Consider the following 27,904-nt stretch of genomic DNA (forward strand, 5'->3'; position numbering starts at 1 on the left):
GATTATAAATTATAACCACAGCACGGAATACCTCACCTTACCAGCTGTGGGCCCCCCAAGTCGATAGTCATCCTCGTCCTGGCCAGTTTCCTATCTTCCGCCTCGTCCAAGCTCTCTGGCATCATGGGCCTGTCAAGCCGTAAATCGCCTTTTCCACGCATTTGATCTTTAACCGTGTTATCCCGCTCGCGTTTCTGGAACGCCAGCCACACAAAGTACAAGGCAAAAGTCAAAACCGTCAGCGGTATCGTTATCGCCCAGTACAGACTCATCTGGGGAGTGGGCCTCACCCCGATGGAACCCGACCGTACATCTACACCGGCCCATTCGAAGCAATTCGTTGAGAAGAGTGCTGATATGAAGCTTCCGGGGAGGAAGAACATGGTCACGACGGCAAGCGTTTTCATGGACGCGGCATCACGGTAGCTAAAGAAGGCAATCTGTTCCGTAGATCCGGAGAGTTCAAGGTTGAAGTTGGCGTGGTACTGCTGGATGATGTTGAAGAGCTAATCGAATGTATTAACGAAAATGCGGTTTTTTTTTTTTTTTTTTTTTGGGGGAAGGGGGGGGGGGGGGAGAAGGGGGTGGGGCAAAGGTTGATAAACTTACGGCATCGCTCTGGACTTGCACCCGCTTCAGAGTGTACTCTATATCTGTAACTTGCATCTCCTGCCTGTCCTGTAGCACCGAGACATGACTCTTAAGAACCGAGGACCCTGTTGGGCTCTCGTTGGCGCCTCGGGAGCAGCATCTCGCAGCAGGTCCTGGTGCCCAATCTCAGACTCCTCAAGCGTCTTCTTCATAAAAGACAACAGTTTCTCCAGCACCCTCGACTTTCTCGACGTGCTTGCGAGCTTGGAGGCACTGCCACTTGTCTTGGCCAGCAACTCCTCCAAATCTCCCTCGGAGCGCTTCTCGCCCTGCCGACTCGCAAATTTGTGATAGCCCGTCCGCTTCTCCACGCCACGAATGTCGTTTTTTATGGCGGCAGTAGTCAGGTCAATCTGGCCCCCAATCACAAGTGCCAGCAGAAGCGAGGGAAACATGGGGTTTCTGTACACGCCGAGACTCCATTGTCCCAGGAGGGCTTTCTGCAAAGCCTTCTTCTCCTCTTCCTGGACAAAGAAGATGCCCTGCGTGAGGGTGCCTCCCGGCTCCCCATTCTTTGGCGGTCTGTATGCCCAGACAGCTGCTATTTTGGGCGGGTAGCAGAAACAAAATGATTGACACTGCGCATTCTCCCCGTGGACATGGCTCGGAAGGGCTGCAGTGCCCGAGACACAACTGCGCGCGTAGCCATAGGCAAGCTTCAATCCAAAGGCATTGACTAGAAGGCTGGTCGTCTTCTCTGATTGCCGGATGACCTTGTCCGAGAGATCGACGTCAATCCAGACCATGCGGACGATGAGGGTTTGTGCATCGCCCTCGGCGCCAGACGACGTCTCCTGGGCGAGCCATCCATGCACATTGACGGGATCAATCTTGTTGGTCAGTGTGGTGACCGTGCCCGTGCTGCCATTCTGCCAGAGCTCAGTCACCTGGAAGCTTGTCTCCGGCCCGTAGCCTCGTCCCCAGTGGTCCAGCGAGCTGAGGTTGCGATAAATGTCCTCCATGGCAACACGACAGCCCACGCCGGCAGAGAGGGGCAAGGGGGCGTTTACTCTCAATGCGGGTTGAGGGCAAGGCGCACTTGCTGCTCAGGGCGTTCAACAGACGGCAGGACGAGCAGGGCGAGTAGGCGATACACTGATATCAAACGTGGGAAGGCCGGTTGACCGCCATGCCCGAAATAGATTCAATAGAGCGAGGTTGCACCCGTCGAGGGGAGGGCAACTTAAAATATCTCGGGCGAAAAAAAATGATGGCGTTCTGCAAGCTTGCATAATGGCAGGTCGTACGGCGGGCAGCTACAGAGTAGTAGTTGACATCTCGCATTAATTGATGGTTGCATCGCAATACTCGAAGCAGCCAGCTGCCAACATGGTCAGCTGAAGGCGGCCGAGTTTAGAGGAGGCGGGAAGAGCCGTCCATGCAGTCGACATGGAGAGAAGGAAAACATTGAAGAGCGGGGAATAGAGATAGCCTCGTATCATGACATGACAGCGAATGGTAACACGGCGAGCCGATTGTCACCTCTGGCGCTGATGGCTTGAAAGAGCGAGCAATCAATTGAGCGCCACTTTTGATGCGGGAACGCAGACTCGAGGGTTTCGCATTACAAAGAAACGATGCTGTGCCACGCCGTTGATGGGTTAATCGATTCTCTCTCTCTCCCCCTCGTGAGTCGTGAGAACAGACTGACAGTTTCGAAGCTGGGCAACGGGCCGAGAGGCAACACGCGCCACCAGCAAGTGTCCGGTATACAAAGACATGATGGCGGATTTCCCATAGTCTTATTTCGGTTTATACGAGAACAAGGCTGCGGTGGCTGGCGAAGCAAACAACCACCACCACCACCAACAACTGCCTCGAGTGTGGCGCCCGTCTTACTTTGAACAACTCCTCTTTCCAAGATGACATCTATCCGGAGCTTATCAAACTTCAATTACTCAAAAGTCTCCGGGAAATGAGTGGCTTTTTGGACAAATAATCACACACGCAGTATCACCTCGGCCAGCTGTTGTTTCCCGATGCCCTTAAAAACGTCCTGACGAATTACACAGAGTAACCAGGCTGTTGTGACAACAACACAACTTTAGACCATGAAGCTGTGCAACCCAGAGTCGATAAATGACATTTTGTGACTTTTCAGTACAGATGAGGCTCTGTGGCTTCAGTTGGGGGGTGGTTGATGGCTGGGAAACCCGAGAACGAAGGCTGTTTTTATTTTATTGGTTGTTTTTTATAAATATGTTCTCGTTGAATAGGGAGCTTGACGCATGTTCTCGCAGCAAGCAGCTGCTTTCTCCCTCACCGATGCTTGGCATTCCTCAGACAAACAGAGACATATTCTGCCGAACCTTTATGAGCGCAATTGCCGCCGTCTTGTCCATCACAAGAGCCCTTTGCTACTGTGTTTGTGTTGTGACGGGGAGTACGAACCAGTGTTATTTACCGACAAAGGTTGGACATTTACGCTTTTGACCAGTCTGTCAATCGCAGATATCTACCGAGGCAGGCCAAAATGTCTTGTGAGTGATCTCGACCCCTATCGAGGCCGCACTGTCACCGCTAACATGGCAATTCACATCGTCAGTTGGTCATTTTCAAAAGTCGAGGCAGGCACATCACCTCTCGGACGCCGTCAACCAGTTAATCACGAGGCGCATCAGACCTGTCCGGGCGTTTGCCGCAGGCCGCAATGATCTCCGTCGTGACGAGGAAAGCCAACATGAACTCCCCACCTCTGCTCCAGACCCCAAGCTGCAAAGGACCTCGTCCATTCACGAGATTTTTCACTCTCATTCCCAGGAGGACCATGCACCGGAAGAAAAGGGCGAGGTCGGCATTGTCCACGACATAGTCGAGGAGTCACCTTGTGTCAGCCCAGCGGTGCCTGCTGGACAAGTTGCAAGGCAAAAGAATGTCTTCTGGGTGTTCAAGAACGTCAAGCCCAAGACACCATTTACTTTCGAGGGCCAAATGAAGTACATTCTTCTACACAGCTGGCTGATGAACCTGGTCATGCCCTGCTGCGCCGTGGGCCTCGTTCTGTACCAGACATCTGGCAAATCCACTGCCAGCTTTGTCGTCAATTTTCTCGCCACGCTTCCCGCCAACTTCCTCGGAAACCTCGCCATGACAGAAATCGGACTGCGAATCGGGCCATTGCTCGCAGACTGGATGTCCATGACAACCGGGTGAGCATCACCATCCACCACAGAAGGAAGAAGCAATGTGGCACTGACCTTTTTTTTTTTTGGCTTGACGTTAGGAATCTCATTCAGTTTATATCGTGTTTCGTCCTGCTCCGCGCGCATGAATATGACGTGCTTCAAACATCCATCACGGGCTCGATACTGGCAAACACGCTCTTCTTTCTCGGCCTCAGCACCTTTGTGGGCTGTTGCAACCGGCCGTACCAAAACCTGAACCGCACCGCAGCGCACATGGCGAGCAATCTTCTCTCCCTTTCAGCAACCAGTCTCCTCATACCCACGGCGTCCCACCTGCTCAATCAGGCCGAAGGGAGAGATCTCCTGAGGCAGTCGAGGGGCGTGTCCATCGTGCTGCTTGTCGTGTACGGCTGCTTTGTGTTCTGCGAGCACTGGACACACTGGGAGATATTCTCGCGAGAAGTGCCAGACGTGCCCGCCAGGCCATTCCCCTTCAACCCTATGTCGTACTACCGGTCGTCCCGCACTCTGGCGCACAGCGACACGCCAACGGAGGCAAAAGAGGAGGGCCCCATCAGTGCTGCCGGCCAAGTTTGCTCCGCATCACCAACCTCTCAGGCACACGGCGGCGGCGGCGAGAGTGTGCCGGATGAAAATGAGCCCCGTCTTCATCTGCTCACTGCCATCGTGCTCCTCGCAGGGAGCACAGCGCTTCTCTACTTCCACATCGACTACTCGGTGCACAGCATCGACGCCCTCACCAGCGCCATTCACCTGTCCAAGACGTTTGTGGGCCTCGTTCTCTTCCCGCTGGCGAATGTGGACTACACCCCAATCATGCTGGCAATTGACGGCAAGCTGGGCCAAACCGTTACCCAGACGGTTGGGAAGAGCATCCAGACCGCCTTGTTGGTGATGCCTTTGAATGTGCTCATTGCCTGGGCCTGCGGCCTGGGCGAGGTGACTCTTGTCTTCAACGGCTTCGAGGTGATCAGCCTCTTTGCGGCCGTATTGCTGCTGAATGTGCTCATGGTGGACGCAAAGCTTCATTGGTACGGTCTGCCTTGCATGTGACCCGAGGATGAGTGAGGTTGTGATGTGAGTTTCATGCTCAGGTTGGGCTGACAATTCGACAGGGTGCAGGGCATCTTGCTCATGGCCGATTGGGCGCTCATCGCCATCGCGGCCTACTTTGCTACAAAAACAAAGGAGTAACAGGTCCGAGAGGACCACAATTACTAAAGAAGTACGGAGCACACTTTCGCCGCATTCATGCTTCAGTTTGTGGGTACTTGGGCACTGGCAAATGTCCGGCAGTCAACCGAAAGCAGTTCGTCGTAATGCAACCAATGATGCATTGCGGTTTGTTGTACACCTACCCTGTACTAACGCAAACTTGGCTTCTTCTCCAGGGCACACTCACATGGCACAGGGCATTCACTTGTGCGTTGAGTAGACGGCGGGAAAGGTGTAGCCTACTATGGGGTCGGAGAGCGTGTGACGACAATGCACAGGCTTCACACTCGAACTGGATGAACTATGCAGCGGACATGATACTGTGCTGCGGGTTCGGCAATATCAACAGATTGTGTATCCAGTCGAGGCAACCGCTGGCGGCACGTGCATTCTGATTTCGTGCAACGACGAGACATAATATGCTGAAGAGACAGCCGCATAAAGCACATGACCAGCCAAATAACTACTAGAGCACGTACTCCGTACTCGTGCCACGCCCCACCATTAGGTAATTCAGCTACAGAAGCTCTCACCACCTTTGGTGGTGCTTATCAGCAAGGCGGGCACATCAGCAAGGGCCAAGGCGGGCACTTACATATAAATATTACTATTAAAAAATAAAATAATATTAAATAAAATGAATAAAATTATAAAATAAATTATATAAAATATATTAAATAATATTATATAATAAAAAATTATAATTATAATTTTATATATTTTAATTAATTAAATATAATTTTTCTTAGATTTTAAATAATAAATTAAATAAAAATATAATATTAAATTATAATATAAACTCACCATCTTTTCTATCCTTTTTCCCTCTTCTTCTCTTCTTTCTCCTTTCCCGTCTTTTCTCCTCTCCCCTTCCTTTCTCCCTTCTCCTCCTTTCTCTTTTTCCTTTCCCTTCCCCTCCTCCTCTTTTCCCCGCCCCCCTTTCCCCCCTCCTCCTCCTCTTTTCTCCTCCTTTCCCCTTCCTCTCTCCCCTCTCTCTCGCCTCTTCTCTCCCTTCTCGCCTCTTTCCCTCCCCTTCTTCTCCTCTCCCCCTCCTTTCCCTTCTTTTTCTTTCCTTTTTCCGTCCCCTTCCTCTCCCTTCTCTCCCTCTCCCTTCCTTCCTTCTTCCTTCTTTTTCTCTTCTCTCTCTCTCCTTTTCCCCTCTCTTTTCCTTTCCTCCTCTCTCTCTACTCTGACCTTTTGCTCTCGCTCTCGCACCGCGACGCCGGCTCGAGATCGCCTCTAAAACGGAAAACAACCTTGCCGATAGTGATAGACGAAGGAGAAAGGGGGCTCGCACAGAGCTGCCACCACCCAAACGCAGGCAGAGGACAGTTTACGGAACAGGCACCACGCGACCCCGAGCCGGACGCGATTCGAGACAGACTCGATGATAAAAAACGCGCCGTCTACAATGAACTGGCTAGTCTCGTCCCAGCGGCTTCGCTGGAGCGTGTGTGGAGGAATGTCCGGGACACGGCGTGCCAACCCGGACTCAGCCCGGACCTCTACCACACACGCTCCAACGAACCGCCACTAGGATAGCTAGCCTAGTAGGCACCTTTAACCTACACGATCTGGAACACGCTCTGTATAACTATAGGTTATAGCGGGGCGGGGACGACCCGGAATAGAAGCGAGGGGGTTTTTTCTTCCCATATAAAGGGTTTTCCCACTCGAACTACATGTAGAAGTACTAGAATAGCTATAATAGCTCTAGGGTACTCAAATAAATAAATAAATAAATAAATATATATAATATATATATAAAATTATGTACTTAATATTATTATTATTACAAATTATAAAAAATATTCTTTAAGTTTTTATTTTTAAAAAATTAAAAAAAATATATATAATTTTAATTATATTATATTTATTTTAAGTATTTTTTCAAAAATAAAATTATTATAATAATAATTATACTATTTATACCTTTATTACATTTTATCTATATTTAAATATAATATATTTATTTAAATATTTAAATGTTTACATATTATAACCCTAACCTGCCCGCCTTGCTGATGTGCCCGCCTTGCTGATGTGCCCGCCTTGCTGATGTGCCCGCCTTGCTGATAAGCACCACCATAGGTGGTGAGAGCTTCTGTAGCTGAATTACCTAATGGTGGGGCGTGGCACGAGTAGTCATAAGCATTCGGTCCCCTCCTGTACATAATTCTACACTCGCCGGCAATAAGCATTTGTCCAAGTAGGTTCTCAACAACGCCATGGGGTAGGGGTTGTCATAATGAGGGTCAGGGTTATTGAATGGGTGGAGGTTCCTAATTAGGCTAGCTTGGAACGAGGATATTAGCTCCTACTGTAATAAAAAACCCAATTACTATGATTATGCAAGGTAGCCTGAGAAATTTAGCATGAAGTTCATATACTACGATAATTCAAAATGAAATGAATAAAAGGATAAACTAGCTTCTGGCGTGTATTTTTTTTATACTAGTCAGCTAGTGTGTCTGACGCATCGCGATGCAATCATAGTGTATCGCGTGGTCACTGGTAAGTTACGGTTCCCTAGCCCAGGTACGGCTAAAATACAGTGTTATTGGATGTCCTGCATTTAGCCCTTTTTTTCATTTCATTTTTTTTTAGTCAACTTGATTAATGGAACTCTTCATCACCTGAATTTACATTAAAAGCCCAAATATGGCCCATAAGATGTTATGCGTTGACATTGAGTGACCTTGAAGAGGATCAAAGACTTCCAGTCATGTCATGACCCCCCACCGTAACGCCCTGGGCAATGACGCATCGCCATCCCTGACCAGCGCAAGTCATCTCGAATGCACTCCGTAAGTTTGCCCGTCGACGGATCACCGTTTGGATGCTAAAGCGTTCGGCGGACCATCCTGTCGACTGCCCGGGCTGTCGCGCCAACCTTGTCGAGGGCTGCCTTGTCGTCTGATGTTGCTGCCAGAGAGTTCCATTTCCCAAGACGGCTGCGCAGTTGAACCACCCCGCCTGCTCAACTTTCCCTGCGCACGGATGGCAAGCGCCGAACTTGCCGCCCTCTTTAAGGAATTTTCTTCTTGGTGATAATTTACGAGTTCCACGGTTGGCCAAGTTTGGTACAAGCCGAACGAGGGACGGAAATGCCAGTGACCAGAACTTTTGTGCCCAGGGCGGGATCCAAATGACGCGATGGGTCGCTGGCTAGGCCGTTCTGCCATGTCGTCTTTCTGCGAGATGGCAGAAAATCCAGCGCCAGGTATGAGTTCGCAGGGACGAGTAGATGAAGTGGAACGTTGCTCGACTGCGGTGTGGTCTACAAGCCATCAAGGGGCTGGCCAGGACTGACAGAATTAGAGTTTGCTGCCAAGAGGGCTGGCTCCTGGAATCCATCTCCCTTGTAAGTCACAACTTAATTACTCGACGACAGATCCGGACCGAACCCTGCCAGTCTTGCCGCGGAATGCGACGCAGGGCAGGGCGGATGGGTAACGGGGGGCGGTTAACAGGGCAGGCTATCAGACCAATACAACTCTGGAAAAGGAGAGCGCCTGAGACTGGGGGCGTTGGAGAGCAATTGCTACATCGAGTTGGAGACGTGGTGGTTTGGCCTCGAGTATACGTCGGTCTGGATAGTGGTAGAGAAGATCGACGGATCTGCGACTATCTGTCCACCAGTTCGCCCACCTTGGTCAAGTTTCATTTACAAGAAAACTATCCGAGGGTCAAAAAACAAAGACGTTTACAGAATTGCATGGCAGAGGGCGGGTGTTGAGACTGCGGCATAATAAAATCGCACCTGAACCTGACACAACACGGCGGCTACAGGAAATGTCGCCCCAAGGGAGAAGACGCGAAAAAAAAAAAAAAAAAGACAAGGAGCAGATAGAATCCAGAGATCATCTCCGGAAATTCTCCACGACCAAATGAGAATGAGGTCCCCCATAGCACACCACCATCAGCTGCCATGTGTCGCCGGGCTCAACCTTGGACAGCTTTCGTGGGTTGCTTTGGCGCACACATGAAGGGTCCTTGGCCAACGCATCACATTGCAAGGTACAATGCCCCACTGGGAAATAGTATGATGGTAGAAGTACCGACGCCATTCTCGATTGCCTCTGTAAGCGGCTTCATTTGGATCTTTGACCCAGCCCTGATAAGCGTAGCAATGGGCCCTTTCCCCTCAATGATACGAGTAGATACCGTGATACCGGCTGCTGGCTCCAGCCCTTGTAAGCTGACTTAAGCAGCTGACCTTGTTTCCAAAGAGGTCAACTGGTACGGAGTACCTGCTTGGGATGGCAGAAAGTCCTGGGGACCACTTGGACCTACATCCAGAGGGGATACTGTTTGGTACAATGGGCGTTGGTGAGACGGTATTAGTTTCAGATCTCGTCTCATGGTGCCTCTTGTCAACCCGTGGAGAAGTGACCATTCTTGTGCCTGGATTGCTGTGGCTCTTTGTCCGCCGATTCAAGCGGCAGCCTCCACACCATGACAGACCGACCATCCCATGCCACGGGCCCATCGTCGCCGCCCGTTGTCGAATGCGCACCGACGTGAACTTGCAGAATCGAAAATTCCCACGTCGTTGAACAAAGAGCACGGAGATCATCAGGTGGCGTGTTGTGCCAGCCCTCGCCGATGCAGAAATGCAAAGCATGGCCATGTGGTGCCAGGCTCGCGTGGATGAACCGAACTGGGGAGAGGGAAAGAGTGGAGTATTCCACCAGAGGAAGGACCAACCAGACATTGAACAGACGGGCACTGGGAACTTTTGCTACCGGGGTGTTGCCAGAGAAGGCACAGCTAGAGGCAATGGGCACATACTTGTTGCCACGCTAGAGAAGATGCAGTGGACGAATTGGGTGGCACCAGCCTCGATCGCGATACTCTTCCATGTCACTAGAGTTCATCCCTATGCGCCTATGCCTAGCCTGACACATTTCTCGTCCCGCCCACGCAACGACCGTCTCCAGAACCGCGCAAGGTTACCCCCTCCAGACAAAGACAGACAAACCTGTCAAATTCCAATGTATACTCGGCGACCCGTGGTGGGTGAAGCAATTAAGGGGGTTGGCGGGCTGGCGGTACCAAACTCTCTCCGTCTTGGCTACCCAAACCGTCATCCGTAGTGTGCTAACAAGCCCTTCTTGGAATTTGCCCTTGACTCGAAGCCATAGGTTCGTCTTGGGATGACAATCCGAACCGTCTCTTGGAATCATGCACAGGATGGAAAGGGGGGGTCGGGCGGCAAGCATGGTGTCAAGAAGAACGCAAGTATATAAGTAGTTGGCAACCGGCAAGGCTTGCCGACCATTATCATCACCCTCATCGGTTTCTTTCTTTAACAACCAACTTTACAGTCTCTCCTTAAACACTGTGTTGATTTCTTTGCTTCTTTTATTCCTTCTTTCCTTCTTTTGGGTTTATACATCAACGTCGAACGTTGACATTTTGCTTTCCTGTCGCTCACTCAAGATGAAGGGTTTCTCGTATGCATTCGCGGTCCTCTCCGCGGCCTCTTTCGCTGCTGGACACATGGAGATGGTGTATCCCCCACCTCTGCAATCGCGTCACAACGAATTCACCTACCGACATAAATTACGACATAAAGAGTCCCATGAAGTCGGACGGCAGCAACTTCCCCTGCGGCGGCGCCCTGAAGGTTCTCAATTCTCCTCAGGGCAAGCCCGTTGATGAATGGAATGCTGGCGAGGAGTACTCTTTCAAAATCGCCGGACAGGCATACCACTCGGGAGGAAGTTGCCAGGCCAGTCTCTCATACGACAACGGCACCACTTACAAGGTGATTAAATCCTATGAGGGCAACTGCCCCCTCTCCAGGTGGCGAGACCAGTTACACGTTTGAAGTACCCTCGGACGCCCGCGACGGCGACTGCATATTCTCCTGGAGTTGGTTCAACAAGGTGGGAAACCGCGAGATGTACCAGAACTGTGCCGTCGTCACCATCAAGGCCGCTCAGGGCCGCAAGAAGCGTGGCACTGCCGTGTCCATGAGCCAGCGTCCCGACATGTTCGTCGCCAACGTTGGCAACGACTGCTCGACTATCGAGGGAACCGACGTGGAATTCCCCAACCCGGCCCAGACGTTGACAGAGCCCAGGGCGCCAAGCTTCAAGGACCCTCTGGAGAAAAATGCCAGAAGCCGGCTCCTGGCGGTGACAAGCCGACTGCGCCATCACCCAGCGCCTCATCCACGCCTGCTCCTACCAGTGTCAAGCCGACTATCTCATCTCCCAGGCAAGCCTGCTCCTACCAGTGACAAGCCGACTATCCCATCTCCCAGCTCCCCGTCTAAGCCGGTTCCTGGTGGTGACAAGCCGACTTCTACTCCCTCCGAGCCCTCGCCTCCGTCCTGCACTGGCGGCAAGTTCCCCGACGAACAAAACAAGCCAGCTCAGCCTCCATCCGGCAATAACACCACGAGCGGCGTCACGAAGCCGACAATGTCCCCGGCTCATCCATCTGGCGACGAGACCACTTCTGTGTCGGCCCCTCCCGTCCAGCCTGAGCCTACTTCTGTTCCCACTCCCGGCGGCGACAACGACGTCTGCACCCCAGGTGCCTTTGCCTGCGCTCCTAACAACTCGGGTTGGAGAGTCTGCGATGGAATACAGGGCTGGGTGGTAAGTCTTTCCCTCTCGAACTCTTTTTTGTGATGCGTATGTCTAGGAATAACGCTGACGGATGTAATTAGCTCGCAGGTGCTTGCCCCCAGGGAACTGCCTGCCAGTTCGACAAGTCAAACAACACGCCTTACTGCCGTTAAAGCGTGTAGTTCTTCCAAAGACACCCTCGAGAGCTTGCTCAGGAGGCGGCCCTTGAACAAGGCCTTGTACACGATTGTAGGCTGGGGGGGGGGGGGCCGTATTTGGCTACAGTTTACACTCGAAGTGTTGTGTATTTATCATCATGCTCTAATGACAACCTGATGTATAGGGAGAGCACTTTTACGATTCAGCAATTTCATTCGACTGTTGGGTGCAGTGCATTCTGACAGGACAATGCTAGGTTTTATACAAAATTCTACTTTCTGCCATTACGGCGTTGTCATTCTCGGCGATTTGTATGTGTGTCACTATGTAGCCGTAGAGCATGCCTGTGTGTGTGCGAGCACACGTTGGTTATTGTACGCCCCTGTGTCTCAAGGGTTTTATTTCCGGATTCGGACGCCCGACAGACTATAGCAGAGCATCGTGGAAAACAATTACATGTCAATTTGTGCGTACCTGGGCAACATGGCCCCGTGGCACTGGGAAACGCCACAATGTCACTTATTGGTCAGGCCCTGCGCTGGGGGACAAAGCCCAAGCCTCACTTGTGCTGACGACTCCTCAATGCCGCAGCCTTAAACAAGCGGGCTGCATTCCATTGCGCAGCAAGCAAACCCTGCCACCTGGTGCTCCCAGGTGCCGTTGGATACGAGCAACGACGTCCCACGAGATGCCAGATGTCGTCAGCCCGGCCCGAAATCCTGCTCAGCCCAGAGGTGTGACCTAGAAAAAACAACAAAAAAAAGAAAGGCAAAGTGAGAAGACCTCCCCCCTTTTATCCAACTTGCGTCTCTCATCCCATCTCCACATCCTCGCGCACCATCCCTACGTCATTTTGGCACTGGAGCTTCAACCACCAGCGACATTTTGCCCTCAACCGACAGATGGAGCCGCTCAACCAGCTCAAGCGTCGGTCGACCGACCTCTTCAAGCAAGCACAGCAGAACATGGCGTCGCTCCCCAAGGGCATCAACATGGACATGGCCGCCGTGCCCGGGCTGCCGCACCTGCAAAAGAAGCTGCCGTCCCTGTCGCAGCTCAGCTTCAAAAATGGCAACGCCGCCGCGCAGGGAACGTGGCAGCGGATCGACATTCCAGCCCTGCCGCGGTCCTCGCACTCGGTCAATGTCGTTTCCGGGAGCGCCTACATCTTTGGCGGCGAGATGGAGCCGCGGCAACCAGTCGACAACGACATGCACATCATTCGACTGCCGTCCAGCAGCGCCGGGGCCGACTACCACCGGGTCGAGGCCAGGGCGGCCGCGCCGGAGCAGACGACGACGAATCTAGACGAGGCGGCCCTGGAAGAAGGAGGCGAAGAAGGGGAAGGGCCCGAGGGCAAGGGCAAGGAGACGGCGACGGACGCCAGGCCCGGGCTCGGCGGCGTGCCGGCGCCGCGCGTCGGCCACGCAACCGCCGTCATCGGGTCGCGCATCTTCCTGTTTGGCGGCCGCGGCGGCCCGGACATGAAGCCCCTCGACGAGGCCGGCCGCGTCTGGGTGTACGACACGCGCTCGCACGCCTGGTCGCACCTCGACCCGGCGCCGGCGGTCAGGGGCGGCGCCATCGTCCCGCAGCCCGGCCCGCGCAGCCACCACTGCGCGACGGCCAGCGACCGGCCTCGCGACTTCCCCGTGCCTGCGCCCGGGAGGCCGCGGACCTGGCGGCAGTGGGCGCTGGGCGACACCTCCAGGACGGGCATCCCGCAGGACCCCGTGGTGGGCTGCGTGGCCGAGCAGGCCGTGGACCACGAGTCGGACGGCTACGGCACCCTCTTCGTGCACGCGGGCTGCCTCGCCGGCGGCGACCGCACGAGCGACCTCTGGGCCTTTGACGTGCGCTCGCGGACATGGACCGAGCTGCCCGCCGCCCCGGGCCCGTCCCGCGGCGGCGCGGCCATCTGCATCTCCAAGAGCCGCCTCTTCCGCTTCGGCGGCCACGACGGCGAGTCCGAAGTCGGCGGCCGGCTCGACTTCCTGCACCTCGAGGTGGAAACCTTTGACGACGGCGCCTCCCGGGGCGAGGTGGCGGTCCACGCCCGCGCGGGCTGGCAGACCATTGTGCGGGACGGCGGCGCCGAGCCGCGACAGGAGTGGCCCGCGCCGCGCAGCGCGGCCTCGCTGCAGGCCCTCACCGTCGGTGGCGGCAAGGAGCATCTCGTGCTGGCCATGGGCGAGCGCGCCCCCGGCGCCTTCTTGGACGACGTGTGGACCTTTGAGGTGCCCCCGCTGGGCATGACCGCCGCCAGCTTCCGGGCCGCCTTCCTCCAGGCCGTGGGGAGGAGGACGGGCGAGGGGCGGTGGGAAAAGGTCAGCATGGCCGAGTACGACGACGAGAGCGGCGACGGGGTGCCCGCCGCGAGGGGATGGATCGCGAGCGCGCCCCTGGCCGATCTGGAGGAGAGGGGCATCATGATTTGGGGCGGTTTGGGCGCCGATAATAAGACGATGGGCGATGGTTGGATCCTCCGCCTTGGTAAGCGTGATTGATTGGGACAAAGAAGAAAATTGGTTGCGAATATGGACGTACCTACGTTGGTAGCGCACGAGTGCTGATTTCGCCCTTCATGTGGCAATGAGATTGCCTAGTGCACGGACACGAGCAATATCCAAATGGAACCAAAAGAGAAAAAAAGTCTAAACCACGTGGTATTTCAATGGTGTTATTTTATGTACAGTGTCTGTTTTTTGACCCCAGGGCTTTCACCCGCTGAGTCTCCAAGGCATCGCAACATCTCAGCTTACACTCGTCTCTTTCCAGCTAAACGTACATATGGAAAGAACAAAAAAAGAGGAATAATTAAATCTACTACAAGTCCGATCTCGTCTTCTCCAAGCCCCACGGCTCATCCAGCAAGTTGGTCTGGCCCTTGCTGTTCTCGCACGTGTCTCTGCCCGTCAGGGGCCCGGGCTTGGGGACCTTGGCGGCGGCGCTGGCATCGCCGGCACTCGCTTTCAGGGCCTTGAGCAGATCGACAGCGGTCTCGGGCGTGAGGTCCTCGTAGTAGTCGTCGTTGATTTGGATCATGGGAGCGTTGACGCAGGCGCCGAGGCACTCGACCTCGATAAAGGTGAAGAGGCCGTCGGCCGTCGTCTCGCCCTGCTTGATGCCGAGGTGTTCCTTGATGGCTTTGACAATGACGTCGGATCCGCAGCCGCCCAGTTGGCAGGGGGTCTGTCGAGTGTCAGCAATTTAGAGTGTTTTTTTTTTTTTTTTTGAACTGCAAAAAGAGAGACCGTCGTCGCGGTAGCCCATGAGGGAATTGCGTACCGTTGTGCATGCCTGGACAAAGAACTTGCCCACGGGGTTCCGGTTGTACATGGTATAGAAGGAGGCCACTTCGTACACTCGCATGGGCGGCATCTCCAACAGGCGAGCGACCTCGTTCATGACGCTGATGCTGGTGAAGCCGTGCTGGCGCTGGCCCAGGTCGAGCAGGGGCATGACGGCAGCCTTCTTGTACTGCTCGGGATACCGCTTGAGAATCTCGGCGATGACGGTTTCATTCTCCTTGTTGAATTTGAAGGGGATGTCGGGGTTGTTGTCCGCGGTATTTCGGTGCTACGGATGAACTATCAGCAATCGGCATGCTCAAAAGTCATGTTCCTCCTCGAGAGGCAATGATTGCCCGTCCATGCCGGGTCTAGACACCCATCGTCTCTTGCTAATTTCGAGTCTTATCGACACCTTAGAGGGTCGTAGTACACGAATTGGCTCGATCCCTCGGGGCGGGGGAGAAGTCTGGAGGAGTGGACAAGACGTACAATCATCAAGGTATCGCTCGGCCGGCAAGCTGTGACGGAGAAGGCGCGCGTTTGGGGCCGAGCCACGCGGGATGCAGCGCGCACACATGAGCGGAAGAGGAAGGGAGTCATCTTGCTCGCCATTGTGAATTGATTGAGCGGCGTCAATGGCGGTCGTCGGCGGAGGGGGAGGCAGCAGGGCGAAGAGGCGAGGGAGTTTGTGGTCTTGAGAGAGCCTTCTCCAAGTCGAAATGTCGACTGGTCCATGACCACGCCAAACGTTTGATGGTGCTTGCAAATGGGTTGCTGTGATTGGGTGGTCGGCTGATTATCGGTAATGTGCCGCCTTACGTGAGGAGCGAGACTTTGCTTGTTTGTGCAATACGATTTGGAACATCGAAAAATTGTTTCGTGCCTACGACGTTGGAAATTGAAGTCTTCTTGTTTATAGAAAAACGGCATCGCCCCGAACTTTCTAGCCCCATGAGAATACGGTCAACGGCAGCGCCCTCTGATGAAGGACAGCCTAGCCTAGGAACGTCCTCCAGCCCACCAACGGTAGATGGGTATAAAATACTGTGGCGTGGCCACGCCCTTTTTTTGTGTGACAGGTTCACCAGCTCAACTGCACTCACTCATCATGATAATACCAACATCCGACTGCTCTCCAAGTTCTGTGAAAGAATATACTACACTATTCGGCCAAATTTTCACTCATTGCGAGGCCACAATCCATCCCAAAACTCTCAGTCAGTTGGACACATGTTCAAACACCAACTACCCTCTGCTACCAGAGATGACCACTGTTTTACAGCACATTCTCATCGGTGTGCCTTGTTATAGACAATTGTCAATCAATTCTGCCTTGCGGGCCAGGAAAACGGTTACCGTGAACTTCATTACGTCTCTGCTACCTCCGTCTACTCCTCCAGCAAAGCCCTCAACTCATCTACAAAGGCCAATCTCCCCCCAGCCAACCGCTTCGCCCTCTCCGCCCTCTCCTCACTCGCCTCATACTCGTTCGGTAAATCAAAACTCGCCTCCTTTCCCACTATCATCTCGGCCACTCTCACACCACACCTCGCAGCAGCCGTCATCCCATGCCCATTGTACCCAGCGCTGATCCATAAGTGACCATGTCCACTACTGTCCCTTTCGCCTCCAAACTCGGTAGGGACTCTACCAACCCAAGGATGACCGTCATTTACGTAGCCCATTATGCCCGTCCACTCATACTGTGCATCCAGCTGATTCCTCTCTTCGTGGTCGGGACCACGCAACTTGAGACTCTGGCCAAGTTCGTGGCGAAGTTTCCGCCCAACATCGGCACTTACGTTGCTGTCGTCCCAAATGCCCTCCTCGGCACCAGAGGCAGCATACCTCTCCCCGCCAAGGATGAGAATCCCATCACCATCCCGCTGGATCAAATAGTCCTCATTCCTGCCCTTTGCCCAGACATGCGTGTGTTCAAGTGGGATATCACCCGTCGGCGGCGTCAACCCCACAATCTGCGCGCGAACCGGCGTGATGATGCCTGTCATCTTGGGCAGCAGGCAAGACGTGTAAGCGTTCGAAGCAAGGAGTACGTCCTTGGCGGCAACCTGTCCCCTGCAAGTATGCACAATCCATATATCGTCAGAGTGTTGCAAATACTCGACCGGCGTGTTGGTCTGCATATTGAAGGTGTCCGGGAACTCCTTCAGCAGACTTTCAAGAACCCACGCTACGAGCTTATACGGCCACAGCTTGGCGGCATGAGGCTGGTACACTGCAGCACGGGCCTGCGGTACACGAAGCGTCCTTCTCCCTTGTTCGTCCTTGACGAGTGTAGCCTTCTCAGCGAGATCTGGGTGACTGGTCTTTAGTCGCTCGATAATTTTCTCGACGGCCTCCAACACATCGTCGTCAAATATGCCATGTACGCCGCCGACGGTATGCCAATCACAGGGGATTTTGTTCTTGGCAATAAAGTCGTTTATGAAGTCGTATGTGCCCAGTTCAAATCGAGCAATGCTAGGTTTGGACCCGTATACCATGGGCTGGCAGTGGCCGCCATTCTATCACCATTAATGCACATTCCGACTTGTTTTCCGGGAGTGTGTATGAAGTATTCACTTACTCGGCCTGTTGCTCCCCAGCAGGCCTCTCTTGCTTCAAGAAGTAACACACTCCTTCCCTCATTTGCCAGCTCCCTCGCAGCAAAAGCACCCGTTATCCCACTTCCAACAACAATGACATCTGCTGTGGGGGGGAGCTTCTCCGTTGTTCTGTGTCCGAGGAGTACGGTCGACGGCTCTCTATGCCAGTATGAATGAGTGCTATCGGGCGTGGGGAGGCCAGATTGTCCCTTTTCTAACGTAGTGCCGGTCATCGTGAGAACGATGGGAAGGGAACTTGATCTAGGTAGGGTGCTCTAGTATCGCGCGAATACACCTATTCACACAAGTTCAATCGGGTGTTCAAGTAGGGAACAAGAACCACGACATACGACTATGAGCCTGGCATTTAGCAGATGCCAGGTATGAAATCTTTTCACTAGTCCGAGATGATCAAAATTGCAGTCAGGAATTACCTAGTAGATGGGTGCTAGGTACCTAGGTACCTACTCTAGGTACCCAGAGTTGGAAGACTTTCTTGATCCAGCGCAGTCTTCTCATGCAGACCCCTCACTCACCGCGGCCTAAGGTACCCAGTACTTCCGTATCCCCCTCAGCCCCAAACACATCTCCGCATTCAACTACCCGCTACTGCTGTAACACGCGTTCACACATCACAACACACATAGCAAGGTTCAAAATGTTTAATGGGTCGTAAAATCTTCATGCCATTTCATCATAGAACCATGACTAACAGATTCGGCAACCCAATTGCCCCATGACGCCATCGAGATCCGTAATGCTCCTACCGACAGTACCAGTCACAAATCCACCTTCTGCCTAACACAAAATATCTATATCTACATATTTTTGCGACAATCCAGACGCCTTGTACATCCCAAAAAAAAAGGAGGAGGTTGAGATACCTATACGAGCTTCCTTACTCATAACTGTATCTAACATCCCAAAGACCATGTCTTGACTTGGCTCTTGCCTACTGCATCATTTCGCTGAAGAATTTCACCACAAGAATCGTTGTCTTCACCTCCGCAGCTTGACAACAGAAAACTCAAACAGGCAAAGCAATACCACAGTCGCTTGTATAGGTAAGTATCACACATTTGGTAGTCGTCAATCGCATTGTTGGGTTGCGACACTTGGTTTACCATCCAGTGGCAGCCATTTGTCATATCGTACTCCAAAGACGTCGTTGCCAAGTATTAACTTGTACATATTCCGGTACAAGAGTCGCCAGTTGCCACATATCGATGCACCATCTCACTGGTGCGTAGGGTATATAGTATATCTTGAATAATCGTAATAAGGAGTTTTGTTATATCCTCGTCAGGACAAAGAGCCCCAAGAATTTCTTCACTGCTCCTATCTTCCTCATTCCTCAGACGTCGGTCATTTCCGTATCACTGTCATTGGCAATAGAAACGGGAAACATCTCAGCGGGGCCCCAGTTTCCTTCGTACACTGTTGCGGGTGCATTGCGGTGCTCAGCGACCCATCGAAGGCCTTCGAGTTCAAGGACTTGGTCGATTAGAGGGCGGGCTGCTGGTTCCTGCGCCGTCATCCATTTTACAATAGAGTCAAGCGAACTGGGGTGAAATGCCTCAAGCATGAATTCGGGGGCCTGCTGTAGTTCTGATCGCTTAAACGAACCGAACAAGTTACTGGCACTTCTTTTTCCCTCTTGAAGATCATCGCTATGTGCAGACTCGGTGGGATTTCCAATGGCATCCCTCTGGACTTCGAGTGAGGGTGTCCAGGTGAGACTAGGCACCTCAGATAGATCCCCTGATCTCAAGGCGATCCAGGTGGGACCGTTATCGGGTAGTACCACGTTTGCAGCGGCCTCCAACGTCATTAGACCCAACGAAAACACGTCAGCAGATTGACCGGCTTTGCCTTTGAGCATCTCGGGAGCCATGTATTCACGGTCGCCCTCTACATCGACGCCCTCTGTTGACGTGCATGGCTGAGCCAGTCCGAAGTCACCAATCTTCAGCACTCCTTCAAAAGTGATGAGAATGTTTGCCGGCTTCATATCCAAATGCATAAATCCAGCATCATGAATTTCTTTCAATCCCTACACCAGGCACAGTTAGTACAAATACTCCCCATTGTAGCAGCATACTCAACATGGTTACTTACCAAGCATAGATCCTGCAAAATCTTAAAGATTCGGAAATCGTCCAACCGGCCACCTCGCCCCATGTTCCCTAGAAACTTCTCTAAAGTACCCTCCTCACAAAATTCTGTCTGGATGTAAAGGTGAAAGTTGTTTTCCCAATCATCAACATATTGAACAACGTGCTCAGCATGCGTCAATGCCTGAAGAATGCGAACCTCGCGGAGCTTCGTCTCCCGATCTTTGGGTCCGTAATAAGAGTGTCGGCTCTTCTTGACCGCAAACACTTGGCCTTTGGCAGGGCTGCGGCTGGCACTGTTACTTGGGGTGATATTGCCCAACGTAAAGGCGTTGACATGCTCAAGTTTGGTCACACGGTACACGGTAGAGAACTCGCCCTTGCCTATTTGCTCAACTTTATCAAACCTCGAGTACAGGCTAGCGTCAATATCCAGGCTGCTGGTACGGGCATTGACCGGTGTGACAAAAATGCTGGTTGATGATCGGAAGTCACGGCCAGCGGTAGGAGTAACTGGTGGAGGCATGGTGTTCTCATTTACATTATCAGGCGCCTGTGAAATAGACAGACGGCTTGTATCCAAAGGAAGCAATGACTCTTGTGGTGTTTGAGGAGTCCTGCGGCCATCAACTGGGCTTCCTGAACGATTCGCATCTTGTTAGTAAAATGGTCAGTCGGAAATCATCAGGAGTGATGCTTACTAGTTGATTCCCGTGACGCCGCTGGCTTGACGGCAGAAAGCGGCAGAATGAATGTTCGGTTGGCGCTGGGACTCTCAAGTGATTGCTCGCTAAGATTGCTCAAGCTCGTGGTGAGGGTTGTCGTTTTGGTCGGTGTCGGCGGAATATCTCCATCCGAAATACTTGGCAATTCGTTACTGTCGCAAAATAATTTTCTATCTTCGCCCTCTAAGCTTAGAATGCTGCCGCGACGCGAGCTATTTGATACGGAGCCGCGTTGGAAAATAGAAAGTCCCTTGGCAGGTTGCCCAAAGGTGTCGGGAGCTCGCGATGAGGATGAGTGGAAAGGTGTTGAAGGAAGGCCAGCGAAAGAGTTTCGGTTGTTACCCTTTCTCTTTATTGCACTGCCAACTGGAGGAGGGAATGTGGCAAAGGGATTAGTATGCTTCTTGCAAGGCGTGTCTGGCGGCGCAAGTTTCCTGTCGGCCTCTTCCTCAGGATTCCGATTAACCTTGGATATAAGGCCTGTGGAGTTAAAAGCAGCAATCCAGAGCTGGTGGGATCGACTGGGTGTAGCAACAGCCTTGTTGTGGTCATTGGTAGAGCGTGCAGTTGGTCTGGTTGCGTTCAAGGGCAAAGAACGGGAAAATATATGTGGTTTGGACTTTCCGGAAGCTTTAGCGCCCGGTGCATACCCAGAAGGTTCCTCCGTTAAGTTGTTGCCAGAGGTGGAGGTTGTGAGGGTTTTGGATAAAGGGTGAGGTTGATGTTGCCCTTTGTTGTCCAATGGATGAATAGAAGCATTAGGCAGAGGGCTTCCCGCATTAAACGGGCTGTCTCGAGGTACCGGGGGGGGAAGAAAATGATCTGTAGAAAGACGAGGCCGGATTCGACCTGGTGTGGAACTATCACCGCCCAGTTGTGCGAGTTGTCTTTCTCCAGTTCTTCGACCCCATGAGCCTTTGTCACCGTATCTCTGCTGCAAGGTTGACTTCCGCAGCGAAGAAGATCGCCTCGGAAGATTTGCTACCGGGCTGGGAGAAGAAAGAGGTTCACGGTTTGAGTGAAGGCCATTATTTGCTCCCGTTAGTTCATACTCTGATGCTTGCGGATCTTCATGGATGTCGAAGCTTTGTGAGGATGACGTATTTGCGCCAAATATATTGAACTCCCCAGGGGGACCGAGACCGGCAACTCCATGCAAGCTACGCCGCTTTGAGGCCGGACTGCCTTGATTGGGGTAATCCAGGTTCATCGTCGCATCACTGCGCTTCAACGCGCCAGTCGTTGAGACCATGTAGGACTCACTGCTGGGGGTGTCTAGGGCCTTGAGTGCTGAGTATTGTGATGACCCTGACACGTCCAAGTGAAAGCTATGGCGTGATGGTTTTTCTCCAGTGCTATGCGCGGATCGAGGCGACGACTTGGTTTCCTGGCCACGCGGGGTGACTGATGTGGGTGAAGACGTAACCGATGGCTGGCCCAGATTACCAGAATCGGGAGCAGCACTCAAGGCTCGTTTGAGGGGGCTCTTTGGTGAAACCCGCGCACGAGCCAGCGGGCGAGATGACGTTGATGTTGACTTGGCGGATTTGGCGGAACGCAGCGACAGTCGAACACTCGGGCGGAGAGGTGTTAGAACAGAAGATTGGTGAGGCGTTGAGGCATGCGTTGACGTGATTGCTGGAGGAGCGGTTTGGGGCTGTGACGGTGAGATATATTGTCGTTGAGGGGTCGCGCCGAAACGTCGGCAAGGCGACTGAGGTGAGGCCTGTCGTGAGCTATCCGAGCTTTGTGAGCTTGTTCGCGACAAGAACTTTGATGGTGATCGGGAGATGGAGCGTCTAAGACTGCGCACTGCCGACGACACGTCCATGTGATGGGCATGTGTGGGTGATGGCAGAGCCAGTGTACCTCCACCGTTGGAGAAGGACATTGTAGTGTTTATGAGGGTTACTGGAATGCAATCCTCAAGATTCCGGGGTTATCGCGAGATACGCTCCAGTCAGGAATGTCGAGCGTCAACCTAATTCAAATACGTGGTACGTATATAGACCTCTGGCTGTCCCGCGTTTTCAATACCGAGAATGAGTTGAATGCCGCCGTGATAATCTCGAGCTCAGACAGGTCACTTTCTAGGCTGGGTAAATGTGAGCAACCAAGGAGTTTGCGACAATGGGCCTTGAAGGCGACAAGTCTTCCGTGCCAGCGCCAGCCTTTGTTAATCAATGCTGTATGTCACCAATTTTGGGCAGGGTGGATTTGAATGAAACCAGGCTACCAGTGCTTGAATACCTAGGTAGGCAGACAAGATCAAAGGTAGAGTAGACAGCCCTCAAGCGTGCGTCGTCTGGTGTGAATGCACCAGCCGCGTGGGAGCGAAGGAAAGAAGGATACAGAGAGTGTTGTCCGTACTCTGTTCGGGAAGCGAGTGTGGTTCGGTCAGGCGGCAGTTACCACATGTTGCAGCTTCACCCGTCTACTCTCTTCCCAGTCTCGGTCCAGCTCGCACTGCTCACTTCTGCAACAGCAGCTGCTCGTCTTTCTGCTTCGTCTCAACTCGAACTCAATGCGCATTCGATTCTCAGCGCATAGCGGGGGTCGAGAATTGATCCGTGACTCATGGAAAGTCGCAGGGCGACAACGTACCAAGGGTGCTAGTGCCGATGAAGAAAATATACATTACACACACAGCAGACGACTGGAATGTGAATGGAACATGTGGAGGGTTCAGGTGTTCAGGTGTTCAGGTGTTCAGGTGTTCAGGTGTTCAATAATAGGTGTGGGAAGGAACTGGGCCAGGAGGAGCAGTCGAGCCGGCCACGCTCGATTTTGCCTACCTAGGTAGTTATCTATTGCGTTGTGTACAGACAGTATGGCGCAGGCGCTGGGTCTGGTGCCTTCTGTAGAAGCGCAGGCAGACATGGCTGGCTGGCTGGCTGGCTGGCAGGCTGATCTTGCAGTCGCGCCTGCCGGGGGCTTGCCGGTGGAGTGACGCATTTGTTTACACTTATACCTAATCGGGTTAGAGCAACACGCGCTGAGACGCGTCCCTTGTTGGGCATCACAACCAAAAACCCGCAACACGCCACCCAGGTCTTGGGTACATTCAAATGTTCACGGCTGTCGTGGGCCATCATGGCCGCACAACTGGAGCCGGACAGGACGGCTGGTGGCGAGACTGAATGTGCCATACGTACCAGGTCCATGTGTGCGGCGGTTGCGATTATGCGCTGCTGGTGTTTTGGTGCACGGAGTACGATACAGGGCTCCGAGTGGTAGGTGAATGCTCGCACAAAGGACAATGCCTCCCCTCGGATTGACCAAATCACCAGACTTCCGTCTATCTCGGTACCCTTGCCTCACCCCTGTCTTTTCCAAGACTCAGACCCACGAGGCCTGCAACTACTCACTCTCTGCGTGGGCGCATCTTGAATCCCGGCCTCCCCGCCAATTGTGCCTCTCGTGGGCATGGGCGCACGAGGCTTTTGGAATGGTACTTTGGGTCACGGCCTCCTCTTCCCTCCCCCTCTTGGACATGGCCAAGAATCCGTTGGTCTACGGAATCCCTCATCCTAAACAAAACAAAATTCTTGTGAACCTCTTGTGTGTTAAGTCTCTAACAGCGCGATCCACAACCCCTTTCCACTGCGAGACCAGGCCATGGAAAACCGTATAATAACTACGACTATTACCACCTGCGAGGTTTGCCGAGCGAGCCATTGCGACATAGTGCATACGGAGGACATGGTACGGAGTACGTGGTCCCGCTCGACGCGTCCCCATGGATGGGGCAAGGGTGTGAATTCCAAAGCCTTGAGACCTCAGGGACCCCAGGGATCCCAACAGCCCAAGTCTTGGGAGCTTGGAAGCTCGAGTCCCAATGAGGCCCGTCTTGCCCGTGGCCCACGTCTCTGTCAAGTCGGGACAAGACGCACTTGCCAACCAGAGGTCACTGCGTGGCCTGTCGATCCTGAGGTTACGAACAACAGTGTCTTGCCTTTTTGTTGTTTTTACTTTGCTTGTCGCCACACGCACTCGGAAAGAAGCCCCTGGGCCTGTCTGATGGCCTCGACCAAACGGCAAGAGTTGCAATTGTGGATCTGACATCTGTGTGTTGTCAGCGGAAGGCAGAGGCGTCTTTCGCGGGAACAGATCCGAGGGTCATCCCGCTGTCACGGGGCGAGGCTCTGTTTCCAACCTCCTACGTTGAAACAATATTTCGCCAACCCCTTTTTCTAAACTGTTGGATCTTTAGCCATGGCCCTGGAGCATCTCTCCTTGTTCCTGAATTCTTGTCAGGGTGTGTGCTAGTTGGGACGACATCGCGTCAGGCGTGTTGATAAAAACAAACCTCTCCTGTCCCGCTCTCCACCACCCTACGGGGGCTTGAAATTGACCCTAAAATTGCATTTCACGACAAAATACTCCGTAGAAACCCCCTAGAGAAATCGGACCTTAGTCCTTACCCCTATCTTCGCCGGGTCATCTCGCTTCAGGGATAATATTAGCCTGGGGCCGCCCCACGAAGAGCGCCATTCATTTTCGCGGACAGTCTACCGATTGCTTATTTAGAACTGAATCAACTTATCGAATTCCCGTCGACGCGGGCGGGATCATGACCCATGGCCATCGTGGTGGGAGGAACTACTCCGTACTTGACTTGCATTCGCGAGTCGAACGATCACTTGGGATCCACGTCGTGTTCCCCCCCTTCCCCTTGTCCCATCGCAAACTTCTGGCCTGCAATGCTCCTCCCGCTCAATCGTCCCCCAAGGACGTGCCCCGTGGCGGCTTGGGATGTCAATTTCATAAAAGAAGTATCGTTTATTTGTGAACAATGTGTGCAACGGTGGAACCAACCATGAATCGCTGCTTTGACCGCCATAGTATTGCACTTTTTTTATGGAACATAACTCGTGGCTCAGCATGGCTGAACTCTGCGCTGCATAAAATCTAATGAGAACTCAGGCACACCGCAAAGAAATTATGGGCTGCAGGAGGGTCCAGACGCCTAGTAATGTAAATAGAGCTATAGTAATATTTCCTGTGTCGTCGGTGAAGGTTGGCAGTGCGGTACAGCCTTCACCGCATGTTAATTATGGGCATTTCAGAATAAAAAAAATAGGGACTCCGTTAGTCCGTATTGTGGTGTCTGTCAGACGCGAGAGATAGGGGTAATAACCGGTTTGTGCCCCTTGCTTGTGTGCTGAAAAGGCAGTCTTGCGGAAAAGACATGTGTCGACGACGTACTACGTACTATCTAGCCATCTTAGACAACACATTGGTCACGTCCTGGGGGCCATTAATTTGAATCAACCTTGCGATGTACTCCGTATGCTACCCTACAGCCTGGGTAATTTTCGTAGCTGATCGCTAGTGTTGTTTACGATACGTTGGCAAACTCCTTCTTCTGTTACCTTACCCTTTATTGTGATAGGATATCACGCTTTGATGTAGGTGGCAGCACGTACGTCTTCGGCTCAATGTATAAACTCTCAACGACCGCGAGCTGCATCCGAGCGTATGCCTACCTCGTGCTCGGGAAAATACTAGGGCAGTACACTCGATGGTAAAACGAACCACTACTATACCAGAAACCCGCGAAGTACCAAACCGCATACTCCAGTGTCATCAGAAATCAAATTATAGTCCGGCCATAGAGCATCACTTGCACATGACAAGTCAGCAGAGGCGACACAAAATTGCAAAATTTATTGATAATACGGATTATGCCGTCTTCACATTTACTCCACTATGCAATTAATGCTCCACACAAATACACGCCATGACCACATTACAATGCCTCATCACTCTCAGCTCTGACAACATCATGCCTCAGTATAACTCCATTTTCTCCAAGTGAATAAGTCCGTTTGGTGGCTAATTTTTCCCGAATTAGCACAAGCACGCCGCATAAAAAAAAAAAAAAGGGACTGGACGGCATTGACTTGGGTATAACAGACACAGCCAGGATTAATAATAAACGCACACGGGGCCTCGCATAAAACGTACCGGGATAAACTGCCGCAGCTTAACGCCAGCTTGGCTAAACACAGCTGCCGCCTCCTTGTCCATGCTGTACCCATGGGCGTACACAACCTCGCTGATGCCCACTTGACAGATCTTGATGCTGCAAGTCAAGCACGGACACGTATCGCAGTAGAGCACGGAGCCATCCCTGATTCGCTCCCTACCCGCTTCGAGGAGGGCGTTCTCCTCGGCGTGTATGCACAAACAGGTGGCGAGGCCGACGCCCGAACTGTTCCCCTCGTTGCAGCGGGGGCACCCTCCGTCAGCGCAGTTGCGGATCCCCCGCGGCGTGCCATTGTAGCCGGTGCTGATAACACGGCGCTCCCTTCCGACGAGGACGCACCCGACACGACGCTTCATGCAGTTGGAGCGTTGGGCGGCCAGGGACGCCAGGGCCATAAAGTACGTGTCCCAGCCGGGGCGGAGGCGATCAGGGTTAGGGATGTCGAGCTTGCCCAGCGTGGCATACAGGTGGGCGAGCGAGGACGACGTGTTGAGCAGCCTGACCGTGGCGCGGGAGATGAGGGGCTGGAAGCCGCCGTGGGGGTCGTATAAGTGAGCATCGCTGCGGGAGACAAAGTCTTCGAGGGGCATGTCTGATTCTCCGGGCACCTTGGCTCGCTGCTGGAACCGCCGCCACCGGACGGTGAGGGGTGCGTCAATGGACAAGAGGAGGAAGAAAGGGCGGCGCACGAAGACGTCGAGCACGGCCTCGGTGGGTATGTCAGTTGTCACGAAGCGGCCTCGCCAGCGGAGAGTGACAAAGTCGAGGAGCGCTTCAGGTGAGGCAAATGTATGCTGTTGTGTCTGTGGCCTCAGCGCCAGTGATGTATCAGATGCAGAGTGGCGGCCGTTTTTGGTGGTGAGGGCACTGAAGTTCAAGGCACCGCTGAATGCCGCGGCAGATGAGGACGACTGAGAGCTCGCAGATTCAGACGACGGGGTTTGCTCATCCTCGTTGGACGAAGCGCGCTTCTCCTTGGGTGGCTCCAGGTAGAGGTGGTTGAAGCCGTGGTGCTCAACGAGATATTGGGACGACGGTCTTTTTGCCCGAGCAAATGCCTACGTTTTTGCGTTAGCACGAACGGGGACACACGCCCCTTCTGAGCAAACAATTCTCACCTCCGCAGATGCCGATAAGCATCTTGACCCCGTCACCGCAGCGCAAATCGGTTTCGCAGAGCTGTTCGATCAATGACGCCGAGTCCAGCGCTTAACAGTTCAACAATGAAAGGATCTCGCGCGATCAAAGAAGTCGTGTCGTGTCGGTGGGGTTCGCGTGGTCGCCCACATTGGCCAAGGGTCCTTTCAACGGCTCACTTTACCGAGATCTATAAACGGCAACAGGCAACACTATATTGGTCACCAAAATAAGGATTCTTTTTTGAGTGCCACCAGGGAAAATCGTGAAATGGACGGCCAA

At 53.0% G+C, this 27,904-nt stretch overlaps 8 protein-coding genes across 8 annotated transcripts; 3 read left to right on the forward strand and 5 right to left on the reverse strand.

Moving 5' to 3' along the window:
* Positions 1–32: 32 nt before the first annotated feature.
* Positions 33–1,613, reverse strand: J3458_005750 (uncharacterized protein; the record flags this gene model as incomplete). The annotated part of the gene is made up of 3 exons (XM_066118973.1): positions 33–506; positions 610–653; positions 716–1,613. The coding sequence occupies 3 exons, from the start codon at positions 1,611–1,613 to the stop codon at positions 33–35; spliced, it is 1,416 nt and encodes a 471-aa protein (XP_065976495.1).
* Positions 1,614–3,124: 1,511 nt separating this feature from the next.
* J3458_005751 (uncharacterized protein) lies at positions 3,125–5,586 on the forward strand (the record flags this gene model as incomplete). Its single annotated transcript, XM_066118974.1, has 3 exons — positions 3,125–3,131; positions 3,197–3,800; positions 3,875–5,586. 3 exons carry the CDS (start codon positions 3,125–3,127, stop codon positions 4,848–4,850), a joined length of 1,587 nt encoding a protein of 528 aa, XP_065976496.1. The 3' UTR covers positions 4,851–5,586.
* A 5,212-nt stretch (positions 5,587–10,798) lies between these two features.
* On the forward strand, positions 10,799–11,769 carry J3458_005753 (uncharacterized protein; the record flags this gene model as incomplete). Its single annotated transcript, XM_066118975.1, has 2 exons — positions 10,799–11,626; positions 11,698–11,769. The coding sequence occupies 2 exons, from the start codon at positions 10,799–10,801 to the stop codon at positions 11,767–11,769; spliced, it is 900 nt and encodes a 299-aa protein (XP_065976497.1).
* Positions 11,770–12,657: 888 nt separating this feature from the next.
* On the forward strand, positions 12,658–14,417 carry J3458_005754 (uncharacterized protein; the record flags this gene model as incomplete). Its single annotated transcript, XM_066118976.1, has 1 exon — positions 12,658–14,417. The coding sequence occupies one exon, from the start codon at positions 12,658–12,660 to the stop codon at positions 14,260–14,262; it is 1,605 nt and encodes a 534-aa protein (XP_065976498.1). The 3' UTR covers positions 14,263–14,417.
* NUO24_1 (NADH:ubiquinone oxidoreductase 24) lies at positions 13,770–15,745 on the reverse strand. Its single transcript, XM_007810719.2, has 3 exons — positions 15,538–15,745; positions 15,044–15,334; positions 13,770–14,947 (listed from the first exon to the last, which is right to left on the reverse strand). Exons 1-3 carry the CDS (start codon positions 15,658–15,660, stop codon positions 14,582–14,584), a joined length of 780 nt encoding a protein of 259 aa, XP_007808910.2. The 5' UTR covers positions 15,661–15,745; the 3' UTR covers positions 13,770–14,581.
* Positions 15,746–16,366: 621 nt separating this feature from the next.
* On the reverse strand, positions 16,367–18,018 carry J3458_005756 (uncharacterized protein). The gene has a single exon (XM_066118977.1). The coding sequence runs from the start codon at positions 17,550–17,552 to the stop codon at positions 16,437–16,439; it is 1,116 nt and encodes a 371-aa protein (XP_065976499.1). The 5' UTR covers positions 17,553–18,018; the 3' UTR covers positions 16,367–16,436.
* Positions 18,019–18,320: 302 nt separating this feature from the next.
* J3458_005757 (uncharacterized protein) lies at positions 18,321–23,295 on the reverse strand. The gene is made up of 3 exons (XM_007810717.2): positions 20,470–23,295; positions 19,773–20,407; positions 18,321–19,707 (listed from the first exon to the last, which is right to left on the reverse strand). Exons 1-3 carry the CDS (start codon positions 22,382–22,384, stop codon positions 19,009–19,011), a joined length of 3,249 nt encoding a protein of 1,082 aa, XP_007808908.1. The 5' UTR covers positions 22,385–23,295; the 3' UTR covers positions 18,321–19,008.
* Positions 23,296–26,143: 2,848 nt separating this feature from the next.
* Positions 26,144–27,638, reverse strand: DCD1_1 (Deoxycytidine monophosphate (dCMP) deaminase). The gene has a single exon (XM_066118978.1). It carries the CDS (start codon positions 27,073–27,075, stop codon positions 26,425–26,427), a length of 651 nt encoding a protein of 216 aa, XP_065976500.1. The 5' UTR covers positions 27,076–27,638; the 3' UTR covers positions 26,144–26,424.
* Between the last annotated feature and the right edge of the window lie 266 nt (positions 27,639–27,904).

Source organism: Metarhizium acridum (genome assembly GCF_019434415.1).
Source record: "Metarhizium acridum strain ARSEF 324 chromosome Unknown scaffold_31, whole genome shotgun sequence".
NCBI classification, from domain to species: Eukaryota; Fungi; Ascomycota; class Sordariomycetes; order Hypocreales; family Clavicipitaceae; genus Metarhizium; species Metarhizium acridum.